The sequence below is a fragment of the Gopherus evgoodei genome, chromosome 8 (genome assembly GCF_007399415.2).
Source record: "Gopherus evgoodei ecotype Sinaloan lineage chromosome 8, rGopEvg1_v1.p, whole genome shotgun sequence".
Lineage (NCBI taxonomy): Eukaryota > Metazoa > Chordata > Testudines > Testudinidae > Gopherus > Gopherus evgoodei.
Genome location: NC_044329.1, coordinates 55475428 through 55498886, shown reverse-complemented (window position 1 = coordinate 55498886; position 23459 = coordinate 55475428). Strand labels below are relative to the sequence as shown.

General features: G+C 47.6%; 1 protein-coding gene across 1 annotated transcript in view; it reads right to left on the bottom strand.

The window, feature by feature from the left end:
* Nucleotides 1–245: 245 nt before the first annotated feature.
* LHX4 (LIM homeobox 4) overlaps nt 246–23459 on the bottom strand; it is a 39143-nt gene continuing 15929 nt past the window's right edge. The window contains exons 2-5 of the mRNA XM_030573908.1: nt 19385–19587; nt 4076–4230; nt 3202–3373; nt 246–1035 (exon numbers count right to left, since the gene is read on the bottom strand). Coding sequence (XP_030429768.1) covers nt 641–1035; nt 3202–3373; nt 4076–4230; nt 19385–19587 — 925 coding nt within the window. The 3' untranslated portion in view covers nt 246–640. The remainder of the gene's footprint in view (nt 1036–3201; nt 3374–4075; nt 4231–19384; nt 19588–23459) is intronic.

The window sequence follows — 23459 nt, the reverse complement described above, 5'->3', positions numbered from 1 at the left end:
GGAAAATCACATTTTTATGCTGAAAAACTCTTGATAACGTTTGTCCCCCAGGGTTGTCATTATTTACTCTGCCCTTTCAGTCAGACCCCTGCCCTTGGTAAAGGTATAGTGCTTGGTAAGCGTGGCCTGATTTTGGAAACGCTGCATTTCCATATCTATGGGGAAGGTAGTTCAACGGCCTACCAGTCAATTCCTGATAAGAGCAAAGGTTTTGGAGGCATTTATAATTCATTCAACTTCAAATAAGAGAGCGCCAACTGGAGTTTGTAATAGCCAAGATCTGCTGAGCCAGCCAACATGTGCTTCAAAAGCACTCAACAGCAAAGAGTCTTTGACCTGCAGAGAATCAATGAGTTTGTGTTTTACTATGATCCTGAAAACCTAGAATCAGATACTTTATGCCAGTGTTCAGAAGGGTTTCTCCTGCCCTCCCACTCCCCAAGTGAAAAGGGAAAAAAACCACCACGCTATCATTTCACAACCCTCCAGGAACCAATGGTGGATTCCCATTGAAAATAATGGAAATTTTCCAGTACGAGATCTCTGGGATTCTTGAAGGTCGCTTATTGTCTCTTTTGCTAGTTTGAGCACACTTTCAGGCCATAAGAACGAGTGGGATGCGGTGAGAAGCAGGAGATGCTTAAAAAGGAGGATGATCCATTTCATCAAGCCAAGAAGCAGGACTTGTTGGAAAGTCTGGATAGCCTACACTGCTTCCCGTAGAAATATCAGAGGTTGGTCCCCCAGCCATTGCTCTGAGTGTCTGGCTTACCCCCTGCCCTCCATGTGCTATAATTCCCAAATTAGTGTCCATTGTGTAATCCAGACCATTGAGCAATGAAGTATGGGCAGGAAGGGACGATATGGAAGATGGAGACTGAGGAATTCCATAGGGGCTTCCATCCCTCAAGTCCTGGTAAGATTGTCCTGTCCCATCCATGGAGAAGCTTCCGTTCATTAACTGTCCATTAGCAACATCCCCAACACTGCTGTAAATTCTATTGGTGTGGCCAAGCTCAGAGAGGATCTGATCTTCTGTGAATGAAAGAAGGAAGATTGATTTATGAGTGAAAACATTCTGTGGTCAGTCAGAGCCAAACGCATCTCTTGAGTGACTTCACTGGAGTCAGTGGGGTTACACCAGGAATGAGCTGGACCAACAGAGCACGTACTCAAAGAAAACTGTCCCTCACTGAAGGCCAGTTGTATGGCATCCTGAGCCAGATTCTCACTTGACATGAGCTGGGGGAAGCTCTGTTGCAATAGAGCTATGCCAATTTACACCGGCTGCACATGTGCTCTCTCCACTCTGCTTAGTACTTAGCCAGAGTAAATAGTGCAACTAATTAAGAATACATTCTGAATGGTACCACAGCTTATTTCTACCCTTTTGCTAACCCCACACGCTTCTCTCTGTTCTTGTAGTGCCTTTTGTACAGCTGAACACAAGACAGGATTACTGTAAATCTTTTATTCTTCAGTCATATGAAAGCTGGTGGCACATACATAGATTCTCACAGATTTAGTTGGAGTTGGTCCTGCTTTGAGCAGGGGGTTGGACTAGATGACCTCCTGAGGTCCCTTCCAACCCTAATCTTCTATGATTCTATAACGGCCTCTTTTGGGGAAGTTCTCTCGCCAGATGCATTCGCCCTCATAAAGGGCATCGTAAACTAATTATGGACCAGGCTTGATACACAGGCACTACAGACCAGTTTGGGAGCCATCGCTGGCTCTCATTAGACCATAAATAATCAAATAATTTCTGGTGGCTTGTATATTTGCTGCGATGATTCAAAGGGGCCAGTTTTTAAAGTTAAACTATTGTTAAATGATTGCTTTAAAGTTATTTTTTCAACTAGATTCCATTAAAATGATGGGGTTTAACTGATCAGAAATACAGGGGGCAGCAGGGAATAGGCTTCTGGCCAGACCTATACAGTATTTGTGATTAGGGTGACCAGATAGCAAATGTAAAAAATCGAGACAGGGTGGGGGGTAATAGGAGCCTATATAAGAAAAAGCCCCAAATATTGGGACTATCCCTATAAAATCGGGACATTTGGTCACCCTATCCATGATTATTTTCACTATATGTGACCCATCCGATCACAGTATAACAATGGCCTAAAAAACAGTTCACAGTGATTGTTGTATTTACACTGCAAACTCCTAATTGAGTGTTCAGACCTGGGTGGGGAACTCCCAGAAGAAAGGCCAGTGACACAGGAGCTGCCTGTGCCCAGCCCACAGAGCCTGCCTGCTTAGCTGGAGCTGCAGACTTAGGGTTTCAGGTCTAGAGTTCCCTGGTTCAATTTCTAGTGCACCAGCCAAGGTGGAGGCTGTCACACCATCCTTTCCCAAGTCTCCCTCTACAGTCTCTGGGGAACCTCCTTCCATCAGCTGTCAGGCTGTTGCAGTGAGTCTTGACAACAGCTGAAATCCAGCCATCATGGAAGAGAGTCCAAGTCCACTGAGCTGTGCCAGCCTGTAGGTGGCTGCTGGTGTGGGTCCGACGGGGAGTTTATTAACTCATTGAGGCAGGTGAGTTTCCAGCAGGGACTAGCCATTCATGCAGATATGAATCGCAGTGCCAGGGATGTTAGCTCAGATACACTTTTCATGGGCTATCAGTCCTCAGGCTTTAGGGGAGGGACTGATCATGAGCAGAGATGAGGAAAATATTTCCGTCCATAATATCCTATTACATGGTGAGGTGCAGCCTAAGTTCATTCCACCTTGCCCTGATGCATCCCCACACTAGAGGGACCATTGCTCTAGGCCAGCACGGCAGTTCTTTTTTGGGGACGTTCCCCTGGGAGCTGCAGACCCTTTGCTGGAGCTCAGAATGGACACATCCTTAGTAAGTATGTGTCAGTTCCTAGCTCCACTGCTAGAGAGGTTTCTGGCCGTGCATGATACAGGCCAATAATTAATCATTTTCCTCTAGTGCAGAAAGCCTCAAGAAGCCACCAGCCATGAGATCAACTCGAACATCTTCAGATGGGACATCGGTTTCAAGGATCATTCCCGTTTCTGGTGCAAGAAAAATCCAGGCATTCTTCTCAATGTGGGATGCCGAGCTGTGCCTAAGCGCAGAAAATCATCCCACTCTGCAGGAGCCCCCTTGGGCCCACCCTTTGCTACAACCCATCTCTTCCCACCTTCACCACCACCCCCCAGCCTTCCTGCCCTGCTTACCTCGGAAGCTCAGCTCACTGTCACTAACCCCACAGTCCTCCGCAGAGCTCTCCTTCTCGTGTTTGCTGCCTCCGCGGGTCCTCTTCACACTCTTGTAGAACTGGCCCCAGCGGTGCCGCCCAGCATCCTTCTTCAGCCGTTTTTCTTTGGCCCGCCGGTTTTGAAACCAGACCTGGAGAGACAGAGTCCCAGAAGGCACTGAAAGGAGCACGCACAGGGAGAGAAAGATTGGCTTGGACAGAAAAATTCAGGGCTGGCTCCGAACCTCCCTGAAGTTCAAGATGGTTCAGACCCAGGAGCCCAGTTCCCCTGCAACTTAGGGCGCCACGGCCAGTCAACTCGGAGCTGAACTTTGCCCTAGTCTGAGGGGTTCCAGATTGGATACAGCATATAGAAATGGCCCAAGCCACAACGCCCAGATCCAGTTCTGTATCCAAACTTCCCCAAGGCTCAGACCAGTATTCAGCAATTCAGGCCCGGAGAGTGGGTCATATGCCTCCTGCCCCATGGCAGATCTCCTGGGGATATGCATCCAAACATGCAGTACCCATATTTTGCTGGCATTGCAAACTCACATTTAATTCACTGCTTACTGCTAATAACCAGAGACATTTAACTCAGCGGTTCGGATCCTGTGCTATGGTCAAGGTGGTGGATAGATGCATCCCCTGGAGCCCTGGGGCAGTGCACATGCTCAGCAGTCCAGCCACGGGCTGTCAGTCACAGGATGGGGGCCTTACTGCTTATCCGGCTTTCTGGCCTGGCTACCATGGAATTCAGTGGAGGGGTCGTGCGCTGTCAGGGGAATGTGATGTGCACAGCTTGGTCGGGACAAGGAGGGAATGGAAAAATACTTCAACTGCAGCAGTCTCACCTGCACCACCCTCATGTCCAGCCCTGTCTCCGAGGACAGCTGCTCCCGCACGTGCCTGGCGGGTTTGGGGGAGTTTTTATAGGCATTTTTTAACGTCTCCAACTGTTTGGCTGTGATGGTGGTTCTTGGCCTCTTGGCTCCACCTTCTGAATCATCTGGAACAAAACCATTTCTTACCAGTATGGAACAGATAGCACAAAACAGAAGCTGGCCAATGACCAGCACAGAGGGACAGTCAAAATCTAAAGCAAGGTGCAGTTGATTTTAATTAGCTTTAGCTGTGGCCGGCAGGGGTGAGGGTGGGAGATAGGGGGCTTGCAAAATTCAGCCCTCGTTTTTCAGTGACTTTGTCTTTATAAAACGTGGCCTTCCAGGTCTCCAAGGACACAGTGTGACGATGCTCCTCTTTCAACACAGAAAACCTATCTAAGGTCCTTATTTGGTCCCTGTGACCCCAGTAGCTGAGTGCCATGCACTCTGTAATGTATTTACCCTCAGCGTATCCCTAGGAAGCAGGGCAGTGCTATTATTCCCATTGTACAGAGTGGGAACTGAGGCCCAGATCCTCATAGGTTTTTAGGTGCCTCACTCCCATGGATTTCCCTGAGGGTGAGGCACCTAAATACCTTTGAGGATCTGGGCCTAAGTGACTTGCCCACACAGGAAGTTTATAGCAGAGCAGAGAGCTGAACATGGGGCTGCTGAGTCCCCATCTTGTATCCTAGCCACCAGACCATCCTTCCTCTTGTAAGGATGGACCTGAGAACATTTTAATCCCTTTCCTTCCAATATAACAACCTTGCCTCATTTTAAAAGTTCCATAGTCTACCAGCTAGATTTTAAAAAGTGGTCTCATTAATGAGTTAGGGCAACCCCTCAGCTGGAAAAAGTTCATTGCTCCCACATGTAGGCACATATCTGGTGGTCATCTCCAGGGTGGACATAGATGGTGGATGTGGTGCAGTTTTTCTATATCACATAATGTTTAAATGTTATTGGGCAACCAAACCAAAAAAAATCATAAAATCACAAAAAGGGCCATAACTTGAAGAAACATAGTTTAATTTTGACCAAAATTGGCAGAAAGCTTTTAAATACAACTGATCATGCAACTATGTCCTCAAACTAGTACTGTTTTGGAAATTTTGAGAAATATTTTGTCCCACATGATATATTTTTCTGTACTTATTTTGCGTTCAATTAAAGCAAAAGTCTGTGGTCACACAACAGTATAAGCTTTTTTGTACTATGTAATACATCTAAATATTTGTCATTATTTGTAGAAAAGTTTTCTGTCTGCTATTTTATGAATATTGGCTACTGTCCAATGACGACTCCACTGACAACTGATTTTAACACAGTGCACACCAGGATGAAATGTTTTCAGGATGTGTTCCAATTTCTGGGCCAAGACTGGACCTGTGTCGTGTATGATGAAGCAATCTACTGCAAAGCACTGTTAATAATTAAATGGAGGAATCAAAACAGATTTGATGATGAGCACCTTGAGAAGGGAGGCATGTATCATGTAGCAAATGTAATGTGTGATACAGGCAGTGTGATGCAGGAGAGTGGGTTTGAAGACATCCTTGTGGAAGCCAGCATCTATGGTGCTTCAGCCATGCTGTAATAGGGAAAGCATATAACCATGGCATTGGAATCCACAAACGTATGAATGAGGCGATGACTCACTTGAAGTGGGCCGCACTTGGTGATTCCGTGCACAATGATGATTCTTCCAGAAGATGAGAAGTGACACATCTTGGAGGAAGTTCGAACATGCACTGAAGCATTTGAAGATGTGGAACAGGCTCACAGAGAAAACAGAATGGAAGCACAGAGTGCTCTGGCAGACTTGATGAACAGCGCCCAAGCATTGCACCAGCTCATGGATACTTCCATTACCCAAGGCAAAAACTGTTCAGATACATTTCCATCCTGGAAAAACTACACTGCTCCTAATCACTGATGGATTACATAGTAGCAAAGAGAGACAATAACAAGTCCATGGAGCTTGAGACATTTGCAGAGATGATCCCACTATGACAGTGTGAGCATATGACTTATGCCAGATGGGTTGTGTAAATGTAGCAGAAGCCAGATCTCTGGAAGAGAAGCCAGATATAGATTGTGCCCAAGCTGATAGGAAGCAGTGTTCCAGACTGCCAGACTCTTCAGTGGAATACTTACACTGTGACGTGGCCATTGAGCAATCTCTGAACAAGGACTGTAGGAATCATCAGCATCTTTGCACAAAAGATACAGCTCTGACCAAGGATTACCTGACTGCACGTTTTAAGGCAGCTGTAACAGCTATGACAAAACAAAGGTGTGGAATGCCACCTTTGATCTCCACAAAGAAGCTACCACAAAGCACATGGCTGCAGATGAAATTGCTGTCCAAGATATTATGTTTTGTGACTGAAAGAATGACAAATACTTTTAGCAATGAACCTGGAACAAGCCCACACAACAATCACTTGTGAACATTGCAATGTGTACTGTGGCTCCAACTGAAAGTGCAGAAGGTTTGTGCATGGTAAGAGAGACTGGCACGTGATAAATGAAGCTGTTCGTAACCAGGAGGCTGCAAAGGGGTGAGGGAGACCTCTTTGTGCCCATAGAAAGGCATAATCTCAAATCACTTGGTAGTCTCAACAAAAAAATCAAACAAAAGAAGCAGTCAGCACAAGCGATAACTATTGATCGTCAGATAATCAGCAAGCTGACAGTTTTTTTGCCCAGTCCAGAGATGTTTGATGACACGTTAGCTGGCACCTGTCCCACTTCAACTTGGGTGGGTCTCTAAGAAATGCCCAAAAGAGAAACACACTGTCTTGGCTGGAGAAAAATCAGTCAATGGTTGAGCTACCAGCATCTGATAAGCCAACGTCAGCTATTCTTGAACTCGGGATGCTTCTGCAGAGGGTGTGCAATGATACTGCCACGTGCAAAACTACTCGGGGAGCTGTCTGATCAGCTGCTGCACTCTACTGTCGCACTGCAATGTCCATACACTGCCATTGTGGGTGACAGTTATGCAAATAAAGCATCAATCAAATCTGGTGAGAGAGCCCGCAGGGGGAATGTCCAGATGCAAGACGTTCGGAGCCACCACTGTGTACACACCATTACCAAAGCAACGCTTGCGGATGATATCAAATTCAAGGAATAAATTGCACACTTTCTCCTCAGTGACTGGATTGTGGAGTGTGGACTGAGATTGTCACCTGGTTGCGACATGTACCTTACTGGTGGGTTTCACCACATCGCACATGCAGTGAAAGCAGTGTCTGGCAACCATTCTGCAATACCAGAACTCGAGGAAGCAGATTCAGGCACGGTCTTGCATGTTGCTCATGCAAAGCAAATGCTCGGAGCAAACGGGGTGCTGATGTGGTGCTTGGACTCAGATGTTTCATCCATGTACCCAAAATATTGCTCTATTCTTGAGAGAGATGAATTCTTTTTCAAAACTAGGGTCAGCCAAAAGTTGAGACTCATTCCCATGAATGGAGTGGCTGGAGCTGGGAGTAGATGTGTCTCAAATGCTGCCAAACATTCATGCTGTCAGTGGTTGTGATGACTCTGCTTCAGCTTTCAGTGGCATGGCGGAAAAGAGATGGCTGAAGGCAGCAGCTGAGCACCCAGAGCACTGTGTGGTGAAGGAGTTTAGAGCTCTTCTCCCCCCACCCTCCCGCCATCCCCTCCCCAGGCAGGAGGACCATGGGGGAAAGGATGCTCTACAATGTGTCTCTCACACGCCCAACCCTCAATTTCAGGCTTTTGTGTCTATGGCATGCACTGAGGCTGCTTGTTCTCAATTTCCCACCCTGCTCTTGGGTGCGAGGCTGTGGTCTACTGATCATGTCTCTTCTGCATTCCCCACCCTGATCTCAGTGCTTATGGCATTCACAGAGCTGGCCGCTTCTCAGCTCTCTTGGTCTTGGTGATGTGTCTGGGCATGCTTGGTTCATACCACATTCTCAGTTCCCTTACCATCACAGTGCTGTTTGCCAATAATATGGTATATTACATATACCTGGCAAGAGAAATAAAAGGCAAGAAGAGGTTCTTTAAATACATTAGGAGCAAGAGAAAGATGATTAACGTTAATGATAACCAGATCTGAAAACAATATTGACAACTGAGGGAAGGAACCCAAGCCAAAATAGGGAAAGAGTATGTTAAAGAATGTGTAGATAAGTTAGATGTGTTCAAGTCAGCAGGGCCTGATGAAATTCATCTTAGGATTCTTAAGAAACTAACTGAAGCAATCTGGGAGCAATTAGCAATTATCTTTGAAATTCTTGGAGGATGGGAGAGGTCCCAGAAGACTGGGCAAACATGGTACCTGTGACGGCTTGAATCAAAGAAACTCCCTTGGGGCTGGCAACTGATTGCCAAGACTACTACTGCCCCTACTTTCCTGCCCTGCCTGGTTTGAGCCAGACCCGCTAGCCTCCTGCAAACCCAGACCCAGGGTCTGAACCACATTCCCTAACAGTTGTAGGCTTAACTGGAAGCAACTTACAGAAGTGTTCCTGTCTCTAACACTCAGGGTCCAAACCCCAATCCATTTTACCCTGTATAAAGCTTATATGGGGTAAACGTATAAATAATTCGCCCTCTATAACACTGGTAGAGAAAGATGCACAGCTGTTTGCTCCCCCAGGTATTAATACATACTCTGAGTTAATTAATAAGTAAAAAGTGATTTTATTAAATACAGAAATAGGATTTAAGTGGTTCCAAATAGTGACAGACAGAACAAAGTGAATTACCAAGTAAAATAAAATAGAACACGCAAGTCTATGTCTAAGAAACTGAATACAGATAAAACCGCACCAGTTCCAGTAAACTTCCTTTTAAGGACTAGTCTCCTGCTAGTCTGTGTCCAGTAATCACTCACAACCCCTCTAGTTACTGTCCTTTGTTCCAGTTACTTTCAGGTACCCTTGGGGGTGGAGATCTCTTTAGCCAGCTGAAGACAAAATGGAGGGGCCTCCCACCAGCTTAAAGAGACTTTCTCTTGAGGTTGGAGACCTCCTTCTCTCTCCTATGCAAAGTCCAGCTTTAAGATGGAATTTTGGAGTCACATGGACAAGCCACGTGTCTATGCACGACTCATGTTTACCAGGCAATCCACATGCCTGAGAAGGCTCAGATGTGGATTGGCATCTTCAAGTTCCTTGTTGGCTTAAGTGGTTTTTGATTGGGCACTTAATTTGCACTTTTCTTAAGAATCTGGCCATATGCTCTAGTAGGTTAGTTAAAATCGAGCAAGTATAGAGCCAATACTCCTAATTTCAAATACAAAAATGATATATGCATACAAATAAGATGAATAGATTCAGTAGATCATAACCTTTACAGAAATATGTTACATGGCATATGTAGCACAAAACATTTTAGTTAGGTCATATATACATTCACAAGCATATTCCATAAAGCCTTACAGTAGGAACCGTCACAGTGCCCATCTTTAAAAAGGAGAACAAGGAGGACCTAGGGAATTATAGATCTGTCTGCATAACTTCAATACCTGGAAAGACACTGGAGCAAATTATTAAACAATCAGTTTGTAAGAACCTGGAGGATAATAGTGTTGTAAGTAATAGTCAGCATGGATTTGTCAAGAACTAATCAGGCCAAAACAACTTACCTTTCTTCTTTGACAGGGTTACTGATGTAATGGGGGGGGGAGCAGTAGATGAGATATACCTTGATTTTAGAAAGGCTTTAGACACAGTCTCGCGTGACATTCTCATAAGCAAACTAGGACAATGCAGTGTCAATAAATTTACTATAGGATGGGTGCATAAGTGGTTGAAAGCCCATGCTCAAAGAGTAGTTATCAGTACTTTGCTGTCAAGTTGGGAGAGCGTATCTAGTGGAGATACACAGTGGATCAGTCCTTGGTCCAATACTATTCAATATTTTCATTAATGACTTGGATAATGGTGTGGAGAGTATGCTTATAAAATTTACAGATGGCACCAAGCTGGGAAGGTTTGCAGGCACTTTGGAGGACAGGTTTAAAATTCAAAATGACCTTGATAAATTGGAGAATTGGTCTGAATTGAACAAGATGAAATTCAATAAAGACAAATGCAAAGTACTTCACTTAAGAAGGAAAAATCGAATGCACAACTACAACGTGGGGAATAACTGGCTAGGTGTTAGTACTGCTGAAAAGGATCTGGGGGCTAGAGTGAATCACAAACTGCATATGGATCATCAATGTGATGCAGCTGCAAAAAAAGGCTAATATGATTCTGGGGTATATTAAGAGGAGTGTCAGATGTAAGAATAGTAGTTGTCCTCCTCTACCTGGCACAGGTGAGGCCCCAGCTGGGTACCATAATTTAGGAAAGATGTGGACAAATTGGAAAAAGTCCAGAGGAGAGCAACAAAAATGATAAAATATTTAGAAAACCTGACCTATGAGGAAAGGTTGAAAAATCTGGGCATGTTTAAAGAAGACTGGGGGGAACCTGATGATAGTCTTCCAATATGTTAAGGGGTGTTTGTTATACAGAAGACAGTGATCATTTGTTCTCCATGTCCAATGAAGGTAGGACAAGAAGGGGCTTAATCTTCCTTGAAGCTTTTAAAAACAAGGTGGACAAACACCCGTCAGGGATGGGCTAGCCTTACCTGGGCTTGCCTTGGCACTGGGGGGGCTGGACTTGTTGACTTCCAGAGGTCCCTTCCAGCCCTACGTTCCAATGAGGGTTTCTTAGTCTTGGTTTGGCCCATTTCTATGCTCATCTCCCCTGTCTGTCAGCACAGTGCCACAAACAGCCTCAGGTGCAGCAATACTCAGCATTGTCACTCCTAACTTTTAGATGCCTGGGAAAAAAATCACAATGGATTCCCCAAAGCCTGAGTTAGGCCCCTCGGCTCCCTCTTCAGTGACTAGAGGGAGAGACCGAGAGAGTGGCACCTAAGAAGGGGAGCCACAAAAGCCGGCATTCTAGGCAGGGAGCAGCCTAAGATAGCCCCTGGGAGATGCTGGTTGTGCTAAGCCCTGCCCCTTTCAGGGAGGTCAGTGCCTGGTTCTGCTTGAGCACCACATCCAGGAACCCCTCATAGAATATTAGGGTTGGAAGAGACTTCAGGAGGTCATCTAGTCCAGCCCCCTGCTCAAAGCAGGACCAACCCAACTAAATCATCCCAGCTAGGGCTTTGTCAAGCTGGGCCTTAAAAACCTCTAAGGGTGGAGATTCCACCACCTCCCTAGGTAACCCATTCCAGTGCTTCACCACTCTCCTAGTGAAATAGTGTTTCCTAATATCCAGCCTAGACCTCCCCCACTGCAACTTAAGACCAATTTGTCGTCCTTGTTCTGTCATCTGCCACTGCTGAGAGCAGCCTAGCTCCATCCTCTTTGGAACCCCCCCTTCAGGCTGCTATCAAATCCCCCCTCACTCATCTCTTCTGCAGACTAAATAACCCCAGTTTCCTCAGCCTCTCCTCGTAAATCATGTGCCCTAGCCCTAATAATTTTTGTTGCCCTCCACTGGACTCTCTCCAATTTGCCCCCATCCCTTCTATAGTGGGGGCCTCAAAACTGGACACAATACTCCATGTGTGGCCTCACCAGTGCCGAATAGAGGGGAATAATCACTTTCCTCGATCTGCTGGCAGTGCGCCTACTAATACAGCCCAATATGCCATTGGCCTTCTTGGCAACAAGGGCACATTGCTGACTCAGGCCATGTCTACATCTAAAATTTTGCAGCGCTGGTTGTTACAGCTGTATTAGTACAGCTGTATAGGGCCAGCGCTGCAGAGTGGCCACACTTACAGCAACCAGCGCTGCAAGTGGTGTTAGATGTGGCCACACTGCAGCGCTGTTGGGCGGCTTCAAGGGGGGTTCCGGGACGAGAGAGCAAACCGGGAAAGGAAACCAGCTTCCCCGCGGTTTGCTCTCTCGGTCCCGGAGCCAGCCAGCAAACCGCAGGGAAGGAGACCTGCTTGCTCGGGGTTCCGGGACCGAGAGAGCAAACCGGGAACGCCGCGGTTTGCTCTCTCGGTCCCGGAGCCAGCCAGCAAACCGCAGGGAAGGAGACCTGCTTGCTCGGGGTTCCGGGACCGAGAGAGCAAACCGCGGCGAAGCTGGTTTCCTTTCCCGGTTTGCTCTCTCGGTCCCGGAACCCCGAGCAAGCAGGTCTCCTTCCCTGCGGTTTGCTGGGTGGCTCCGGGACCGAGAGAGCAAACCGGGAAAGGAAACCAGCTTGATTACCAGAGGCTTCCTCCTTCCACGGAGGTCAAGAAAAGCGCTGGTAACTGTCTACATTGGATTACCAGCGCTGGATCACCAGCGCTGGATCCTCTACACCCGAGACAAAACGGGAGTACGGCCAGCGCTGCAAACAGGGAGTTGCAGCGCTGGTGGTGCCCTGCAGATGTGTACACCTTCAAAGTTGCAGCGCTGTAACTCCCTCACCAGCGCTGCAACTTTCTGATGTAGACAAGCCCTCATATCCAGCTTCTCATCCACTGTAATCCCCAGGTCCTTTTCTGCTAAACTGCTCCTTAGCCAATCAGTCCCCAACCTGTAGCAATGCATGGGATTCTTCTGCGTAGGACTCTGCACTTGTGCTTGTTGAAACTCATCAGCTTTGTTTTGGCCCAATCGTCCAATTTGTCTACTCTGGACCCTCCAGTATATCTATCTCTCCCCCCCAGTTTAGTATCGTCTCCGAACTTGCTGAGGGTGCAATCTATCCCATAATCCAGCTCATTAATAAAGGTGTTGAACAAAACCAGCCCCAGGACCAACCGCTGGGGCACTCTGCTTGATACCAGCTGCCAACTAGACACCGAGCCATTGATCACTAGGCAATCTGGTGAGTGAGGCTCTCACCTGGTCTTGGGTGACTTAGGTAACTAAGCTGTTTCCTGTGAGATTCTTAGGTACCTTCCTAACACCCAAACAGCTGAGAGGGGTGGGGGGGAGGAGGCAGAGGTTAGGGCATTCCTCTCTCTTGTGGGGGACCCTGGTTCAATTTCCCTCACTGCCCAATGAGGAGAAGGGCGTCTTCCACCTCTCAGCTGTGTGCACTAATCACTGAGCTATGGGAATATACTGATGGGCAGGAGGTCCCCCTCAGTCTTGCTTGTTGAAGCTGTTCTACTTTAATTAACTGTCATTTGGCCATAGGTGCCAAGCCCAGGGGTGCTGCGGGGCTGGAGCACCCATGGGGGGAAAAAGAGGGGACTGAGCACCCACTAGTCAGCCCTGTGGGTCAGCATCTCCCCATCTTCCCCAGCACCTCCCACCCGCTGCAGCTCAGCTGTTCAGCAGCCTGCAGGAGGCGATGGGGAGGAGCAGGCGCAGGAAGAGGCAGGATGGGGCGGGGGGGTCTTGGGGAAAGGGGGGGGAGTGGAGCAGGGCCTGGGGCAGAGCAGGGGGTCAAGCACGCCCTGGGAGCTGAGTAAGTTGGTGCCTGTGCATTTAGGCCAACAAAAGAGTGAGACTTACTTTATAGTCTAGTGATTAAGCTACTCAGCTGGGCTGTGGGTGAACTGGGGCCAAATCCCCTCTCTGCTTGTTAGGAAGAAGTTTGACCAGGCATTTTCTCCCTCCAGGTAACTGCCCTAAGACGTAGGGGATGCCTGGTCAAATGCCTTTGCAAAGGGGGAATTTGCCCTGGGATTGCCCACAGCCTGGATACCCCTGTGGAGAAAAGAGTGATTTGCATGTTTGCTGGGCCCCCATTTAAAAGTGGAGCAGCTGCTCAGACTAGCCCCGTGACATGGGCACTTACTCTGCTCATGTGAAGATTTCCCACATCCAAGGAGAGGCCCCTCACCACCAGAGAGGGCTTCAGCCCAGTTAATATGCCACTAAAGCAGACCAGCTGGAACAGAAAAGACATCAGAGTACCGCACAGTCCAGTAGTTAGGCCACTCACGTCATAGGTAGGAGCTCATTCTTCAAAGCCCAACTCATCAAGGGCCTTGAACCACAATTTCCCACAGCGTGGGATGAGCACCCAAACAATGGCACTGTAGAAGGTTCAGGCTGCCTGTGCGCCAGTTATTAGTTCAGTCAAGTGAACAGCTTCAACAAGAGCTGAAAAGCAGCCCCTGCGTGAACAGCCTCTGCTTCAGTGATCGAGGGACTCGCGTGAGCACTGGCGGATCCCTAGTCAAATCCCTTCTCTGTGGGGGGGGGAGGTAATTGAACCAGAGTCAGTCCTCCCCCGTAACATGGTACCCTAACTACTGGCTATTGGTTATGTGGAGGAGCTGCGCCCCCCCCCCGTCAGGACACATGCTGTTCAAACCCCTTCTCTTCATCAGGCAGAGGGTGGCATGTGGGCCAGGCTCTCCTGTACCCTAACCATGGAACTAAATGTTCCACAGGAGTGTGGTTAGGTGGCCTCTCTCTAGCCCTACCAGCTCTGGTTTGACGTGTGCTGGGGCTTAGGCATGAGCTAAGCTGCTCGTGCCTAGCATGAGGCAGTAGGCCTCATGCTCAGAAGCAGAAACATAGGCACCGAGGGAACGTTCAGAGCAAAAACTTAGGGTTGGGTGGCAGCCAAGCAGAGGTTTTGTGGGTCGCAATGGTGCTAAAACTAGGACTTAGGGCTCAGTTCACTCCCCTGCTCAGCTCTGCACTGCTGCGTCTGCACCTCCAACTTCAACACTGCTGGAGTTCCATAACTTTCCCCATTGAAAATAACAGAAACACCCCCCTCCCCAAATTGTACCCTATTCTAGGGCTTCAGCTGGCATATCAGTGCTCAAGCCAATCTGGCACTGCATTTGCATTTTGGAGCACTTTAAAGTTAAATACAGGTCATTTGCCAGGAGAGGAGGGGAGCTGCACCTCAGGGCTACTTGACCATGATCCCAAATTTGCACCAGTATTGGTACCCAAGGCCTTCTAGGAGCCTACAATCATCCAAGTCAACCTGACTGGCTGTTGGAGCACTTTGAATAGATGTGCTACTACAGCCTTGGTGTGTCTTGCACCTGGTGGCATTCCAGGTCTGGCTCACAGCAGCACCACGATGAGTCTAATAATGCTGAGAGTGTTGGGGTTGGAGCTGTGTGTTGGTCAGATCAGAGGAAGGTGACTCAGACACATTCTGTGGGTATACTGCTCATTTTTACCCCTTCCCCTCCCCAGCTTTGTGCAAAAGAAAAGTGGTTTCTTCCCAGTTTAAGAACAGGTGTGAAATCTCAGGTGTGTCCGTCCTTTATAAGCTAGTGTCCATTACCTCCAGCGTGGAGGGCAAAGAGCAGAACCACTTCCAATGATATGACAGTCTAGAAGACAGCTACATCTCTGCCTTATAAATGGTGTTATAAATTAAGTTTGAATTCATGGCGTGGACAGACCCGACATAACCTGAGTGTTAATGAAGAACCCAGCAGTAGCTCAATCAAGCAGGCCTTTCTCAGGATCGCTAACAAGATTTGAAGGCAGATAACTGCAGCTTTTTCTGATTCAGCAGCCTATGGCTCACTGGTCTCTTTATTGTACTGTGGCACAACCAGAGAGCATCTCTGGAGAACACGTGCTACGCATTGTTTGTTATGAAAAACCATTTAGGGATCTGGGGCAAAAATCTGTCAGGGACAGTACTTGGGCCTGCTGTGAAGGCAGGGGACTGGACTCAATGACCTTTCAAGATCCCTTCCAGTCCTACACGTCTATGAAAAGTGTCATCAACATTGGCTTCCTTCAGGCCGCGCCTGAAATTATCAGTCACATAGGGAATCATGCAACAGTTCGGTATCTTCAAGTGTCCCCTGCCAATGCTGGATGGGTGGTAATACGGACCCTTGTTTCTCAGATGATGCTGCTACCTACTCCAGAAGCCAGCCTCACTTTTGTGCCATGTCGTTGTGAAAGTACTTATGCAACAAGGTGACACAAATGCCACTGGAAAGAGCTGGTGTGCGCTGATGCATGCAACGGTGACAGTGCCAAGTCCAGCAACAGAGTATTGGACACATCAGACACAGATTCTGAGGGGGAATAGAAATGGGTCAACTATGTACAAATCACCGTGACTAGTTCTGTGAGTAAAGGTAGCACGAGGGGTTGTTGCATTAAACAGTCCATAGGTCATAGTTATATGTAGGGGGTCACATAAGAATACATGTTTATACTTTGAGATTCATATAAGACATTCAACTGCCCTTCTAAGTCATTAATGTTCTAGAAGTCGTTTACATGTATTGTCACTGCAATCCATGATAGTAAGAAGATAATTACAGTTATATCGTGTGTGTTAGATTTATGTCTCTAGCCAAACAGAGAACATCAAAAAATATGTTTTATAATTAGGGGCAGAGGTCTTATTAGCTGCATAATTTCATAAAAATAGCAGCCGGAAAACCTTTTCTCAAATCAGTACATTCTACACATATTGACAAATATTTTGATGTGGTATAACATGATATAAACAAGCCCATACTGTCCTGTGACTACGGACTTTTGCTTTAACCGAAAGCAAAAAAGTACAGGGAAAAGGATAAAATATATGAGCTGGGGCAAAATAGTTCCCGAGCTTTCCCAAACAGTACTTGTTTGAGTGCATCATTGCATGATCAGTTGTATTCAGAAACTTTCCCCCAATTTTGGTCAACATTAAACTATATTTCTATGGGCCTGGGCCCTTTCGGTGATTTTCTGATTTGTTCAGATTGGACGCCCAATAACATTTAACCGTTACACGACAGAAAAACTGCACTACTTCCAGCATCTCTGTCCACTCCGCTGATGCCCACCAGATGTATGTCTAACATGGTAGCAATGACATTTTCCTTGCTGACAGGTTACCCCTTGGTGCCCAAAACAGGTTCTGGCTGGTAGACTGTTTTTCCAGACAAATGCCACGGAGGCCTTCAGAAATAATACTGCAAGCTGGGAGGGGCCATGTATGGTTTTGACCATAAAGCTATATGGCAGCAGTGTGTGGATCCGCATTGGCTGAGACCAGCACAGAACAAGGGTCTTGCCTAAAATGTCCTTTACTTACAGAACCATGTACAGCTCTGGCTCCACCCACACGAGCCAAGTCCTCTCAGATTCGCAGGAGAAATCCCACTGAAATCAGCACAGTGGCACCTGTCTCTTGGACAGGAAACTTTGTGCCTGTCTCTCTCTCTTTCCTACTGGCTATTAGCTTGTCAAACCCTGTGACGCCGAGGCCATTGCTAGCTCAGGGAATCAGTAATGGAATCTGAGTAATATTACATTCATACCCCCCCGCTCAGCACAAGTAGGCATTGCATCACCCTAACCAAATTGATTAGGTCAAAATAGAGTCCTTAATTAATAAGAAGTCAGGGCTTGTCAACATGAAATCCATTAAAGACCAGTTCAGTTTTAATTTCAGTCAGGTCCCGTTGGGACGTCTCTGTGGATTCATTACTGTTTTGTGATCTATAGTCTCTCTCTCACCCTCCCACCCCTAGCCTTGTTTTTTACCTCCACTGGCTCTTTAGAGCCCTGTTTGGTTCACATGGATAAATGGAAACTTAGGACCAAGTTCAGCTCTAGTGTAAGGTGCAAGTCCGTTGCCTGGGGTGGCGCTGCACCTGTCTGCAGCCCAGCTGAATTTGGTTTGTGCTGTCAATGCTGTCCCTGCAGCTCAAACCTAGGACTGGCCTCTCAGTGTTAAGCTTCTCCGCATTGTTCTACCAACCTACCGGAGCTGTGCCCTTGAGAGGTCACTCGCTTCTAGGGGGAGGGAAATTTGGGGTCTTACTTAATGATTATCTTATTTTACTAACATTGATGACAGCACCATTCCTGCCAAAGGACCTCAACATGCTTTACAAACCAAGGGGCAAATTCTCCCCAGGGTTACACCCAGGCAACCTCACTGGGAGTGGCGGACGGGCAGGGTTTGGCCTTGTATAGGAAGAGTCACTTCACCAAGCAGTGAAGAGATGCAGCGCTGTTTAGCAATACACAACAGAGAAGTGTCTCGGGGGCAGGAAACGAACCCACTTCATTCCCTTGCCAATTCTCCGACAAGGAGAATTTAAGGTGAGAAGGGATTAACTGACATTGGAGTTTTGGCCAGGACCCCTGCGCTAACACCCTTTGCCCTTCCAAAAGTCTCATTGCATCTTTAATGGCCAGATGAAGTGAATACTCTGGATCCATCTTATCCAACAGACAGCACCACCAGCCACACAGTGCCTCCTCCCATCGTGCTGGGGGTTGGTTCTATTTAACAAACCAGAGGCAGTTGTACCAGCTCCTCACCCATCACCACCACTTGCTACAAGACTTAGATTTTCCCTGAAGGGCTCCTCTCAAAACACTCATCAGGCCTAGTCTGTTTAGTTTGGGAGGTGTGACCAGACTGCAGCTCAAGATGGCATGATGCTTTCCATATTAGACACCAGTCAGCATCTCTAAAAGCCTTTAAAAGTCTGGCCCTATGTGCATTCCCATGCAAACAGGATCTTCATTTTCTAAGAGTCAAGCTGCAACAGCTGTCCATTCTGCACTGGAGTTTATAATCCTTTCAACCTGACTGTCATTGCCACAGCAGGATTAGGATTTCAGGTGGGCAACAGACAGCAGGAACTTCAAGATACACAGAGTTTTTCGAGGCCTCTGGAGCGGGGTCCTTCCTTCACTCGCTCTGGGGGATCCAGAAAACTCTCGCGGGGCCCAGGCCCCCAGAGCTGCTTCCGCTCTGGGTCTTCGTAGCAATTAGGCAGTGGGGGGGTCCTTCTGCTCCAGGACTCAACGCTGAAGAGCCCCGAAGACCCGTGGTGGGGGGTCCTTCTGCCCCGGGACCCGCCACCGAAGTACTGGGTCTTTGGTGGCAATTCGGCAGTGGGGTCCCGAATCCTCTGGGCAGCCCTGTATGCATGTGAGTGGCCCAACTCTCGTCAAAGGGACTGTTTGTGTCTTAAAGTTAGGCCCATGCTTAAGTGCATTGCTGAACCAGGGAATAAGCATAATTATTTTACAATAAAACCAGATGAGAACCTGAAGTTCAGCCCCAGAAACAAACATCCCCACAGCATTGGTAGCTGGATACAGTTCAGAATCTGGATCTACATTCCACAGTTCCTTAACTCAGTAACAGACCCTAGTGGGGACCCTTTAAATCCTAAACATCATAGACAAACCAGCTGTCAAAATCTTCATCCAAACACACCCTCATGTGACCCTGAATTTGGCTGATGTCCCCAATCTCTAAAATCAGCTGAACCATAATCCCGGCTCAGACCACCCTGCAGTTGTAGAATTCCCAGTGTCACCTGTTAGGTGTGATCTCTTCCCTGCTCTGTGGTGAGTTCAGCACCTACCATTCTGCTTGGCTGTCTCATAGTCCTCCTTGCACACCAGGCGCCCATCTTCCATGAGGTAGAACTCATCGCCTGTGGCCAGCTGGCGGTTGCAGATGATACAGGCAAAGCAGTGCAGGTGATAGACAAAGTCCTGGGCTTTCCGGACCACCTGGGTAGGGGGAATTCCTTGCTGACAGGCTGTGCATTTCGTACCAAAACGCCTGAAAGGAGAACAAGTGGCAGATCTGACACAGATGGAGCAACAGGGAGGAATAATGCACCAACTAGCTTGGGCGAGATCTCAGCAGCAGGGGAGTGCTCACTGGAGGGAGCCTGGGAAGGGGGTGGGAAAGAAGGGGCAGAGTTTAAAACTGCAATCAAACTAATTATGCATGACATTTCACACAGCAAGGCTCTATCTTCTTCAACATGAAAGACTGGCCTAATGGAGCTGAGGAAGGTTTGATTTTAATGGTCCTTTTAACTAATGCTTATAGGCAGTGCGATTTCCCTGCAAGGACAGTACATATTTCATCCACATTAATACCAAATAAATTCATTATGCGCACGGCTAACATGATGAATCCCAGATTAATTCAGTATGATAGGGCTGTTGCACTGCAATGATACCTGGCAGAGCGCATCTGCCACACAAACGTGTATCAGGCCACGTGAGTGTGTCTGGGCCAGTGACTGTGCCCTGCGGGGAGTGTCTGCATGTGTGTGCATCTGAGCAAGGGGATCTGTGCCAGTGTGGGTGTGCCTGAGAGTATCATTGTGAGCGTGCACCAGAGCAAGTGTGTGCCTCAGTGTGCAACTGACAGCTTGCAGCCGGGTGGCTGGGTCTGAGAGCGAGTCCCTTTGTGTGCAAGTGGGTTTGTGGCTGTCTGGGCTGGTGCAGCTCAATATGTCTGTGTGGGGTGGGGGTGGGTCTCTAAAGGTATGTATGTGTACAGCTCACAGTGTGCATTTAACTAAATATGTGGGGTGCCTGGGTAGGGGAGGCTGTCTAGGTTGGAGTGAGCATATGGATACAGACTGTTGTTTAAATCCAGCCTGTTACTCATGTTTAAAAACACCACATCTGTTGTAGGTTTCCCAACATCTATCATTAAATACCCTGGGCTTGATTCTGACCTCACATACCAGTCTGACACCAACACAACCGACTTCCGTGGAGTTACACCCAGTTGATACAACAATAGGTGCGATGGGAACCAGGCCCTCTGAGGCCAGATCTAACTCACAAAACAAGCCAGCTCTGCAGTTATAGCACTATAGCTTCTGAGACAGACAACCACCATGAGCAGGCGGACAGCCGAATGGCTTGTCTGATGGCAGGGTTGAACTTGATCTTGTTTATTGTCACATGTATTATATATTAGTACTGCAGTAGTATTTACAACTGCCCCAAATGAGACCAGGGCCTGGTGTGCCAGGTGCTGTACATACGCATAGCAAGAGACAGTCTGTGCCCCAAAGACCTTGCAATCTAAATAGACAACATGGACAAAGGGGAAACTGAGGCACAGAGCAGTGACTTGTCTAAGGTCGCACAGCAGGTTAGTAGCCATGTCTCCAGATGCTTAGGCCAGTGCCTTACCCTCTAGATGGCATTGCCTCAGGTGCACATAGCTATGATGCCATTTTTAAAAATCAAACATATAAATAACCAGTGGGGAAACCAAAATGTTTCCTGAAGGGGGTGAAAAAAAGTCACTTGATCCAATGACTAGCGCCAGTGAATGACTGGCTCTTGATGGGGTGGCTCATGCCTCCCCTTCTTTCTGCTCTTGAGCACTAGGTATTACTAGAGCATGATTTCATTCCTATGGTGCGGCATGCATGAACATCACACATTATCCCAATGCAGAGCATTTTCTTAGCAAAGGATTGATTTCCTGGGGGTGACTGCAGTCCAATCAGCAACCAATGGACGAACCACTGAGCTACAGAATTGCAGTGGCCAAAAGCACAGTTTACATACGTGCACTAGAGCCATGAAAGATAGTGTCTGGTGTAAATTTAATCGACATGCAGCCTGTGATTCATGCCAGGGGGTCGCGAGAACACAAGAAAAATGAAAAATAAATGGACTTCACCACCACAATTTTTAGCAATAGAAGCAATTTCCCTGATTATTGGATTTACACCACTGGCTAGTGAAAGCAACTTCAGCTCATCTTTCATGTCCTACTCTATGGCTCCCCCAGCGCTGCAGCTCCTGTACGTGCAGTTACACAATTCACGGTCAGTATAAGGCATCCCCGCTCAGCTGATTCCCTTATAAGCTCTGTTTCTACACTAGACACCTTGCAACCTTAGCCATTCAAACAGCCCCTGCTTGCTCATGCACAAACACCCGCACAGCTCTATTCAGCCCCGGAGACGGGAAGGGAAGGGGGGGGGGGCGCAGTAGCACAGGACACCAATAGGGGCTCCAGGCAAACTAGTAAGCACAGCCCAGACAGTGAGCATGGCCAGCAAGGGAGGACCAGGCAATGTGCTGGATGTGCTAATTCAGTGCATTCCCCACACAGCTTCAGCCAGAGGCAATTCTATGGAGTACTAAATGCAGTGTCACAATGCCCTCCCCTATGCAGTGGGGAGTCAGCGCCCCACTGGTGCAGAGTGCATGTGGGTGCATGTAGTTTCCCCACCATTCCCGCCAGAATGAGTTGAGCACATATACCTGCTGCGTGTATAATTGCCATATAAAGAAACATTAAGGATGCACACTTTGAAAAATAAAAGGTCAGGAACTACAATGCTAAGGCAGAAACAGCAACATTAACTCAGCCACATTGTGCATGCGCCATAGATTTTGTGGCATACACCTGGCACCAGTCGGTAGTTATTGAGCCGCTGGACTGGGAAACCACACAGGTGGGCAGCACTGTCCAGTTCACGATGTTGTTTGAAGTTGAAAGTTTTCCACTGGAAAAAAACGGTGTGTGCACAAACATCACATTACAGTAACTTGCATTTTTTTTGCCTTTAATTTCCTTGTGTGAGTTTTTTATTTGTTGGGGTATTTTTTTCTTAGTTGTATGTTTCAATTAGCCACTTAAAGTCTGACTCAGGCGTGGGAAAATGGGGGAAAAGCCTGCCGTGGTTAGCTCAGAGTAGCTATCCGTGGTCACACAGGGTTTAGCTGCACTAACTCCCCATGTGGACACACTTAATGTGGACTGAGAGTGTGTGCAGTAGCTTAATGCACTTTCGATTCACATCCTAGAGTACTATGCACTAACTTCCCTGTGTATACAAGCCCGCGCACAACTTATCCTACCAGCCCTGGCTGCTTGGGTCTAGTCATGCAGGACCATGGGGACTTCATTCCTCTCTCCTACAAATCATTACAGCTGCCACCTGAATGTGACTAGTTTCAATCACTAATGTAGCTTTTTACATTTTTTTTTAAATGTTCTCCTACCCGTGCAAAGGCTACGAGTGAACCATGGCCATGCTGAGGTCAATGTTTGTGGCCTAAACATCCAAACTTAGGTGTCTAAAGTGAGCCACCTAAAGCCACAGGTGCGCTGAGAGACCTGAGTTTGCAGCTGTGCTACTACCGTGCTGTGTGACCATGAGCAAGTCACTTCTCCTCCCTGTCCCTCTGTTTCCCCTCCTGCCCTTGTCTGTCTGACATGATTAGACTGTAAGCTCTTCAGGGCAGAGACTGGCTCTCCTGGCATGTATGAATAGCACCCACCACATCTCCACAACCCCAGTGTGCCTACAGCTGCCCAGCGAGACACGCTCTTTAGGTAGGGATGGTCATTATGTGTTTGTCTAGTGCCCAGCACAAGGGGGCCCAGCCTGGCTGAGGCCTTCACACACCACTGCAATATACATGCTAACCCATAACAGCAGCTGCCAAACAGTGACCGAGGGGCATCTAGTAGTTAGAGAGCACAGTGACTGGAGCCTTACAAAAAGCCAAGGCAGACGTCGTCGAGCTAGATTGGAAAGACTGGGTCACAAGCAAAAGGTAACCCCCTGGAGATTACAAATCAGAACAGGTGAGCGCATAGCAATAATACCCCGCGCAGGGGGCTGTGGGAACTCCAGATTCCATGGGACACTGCTC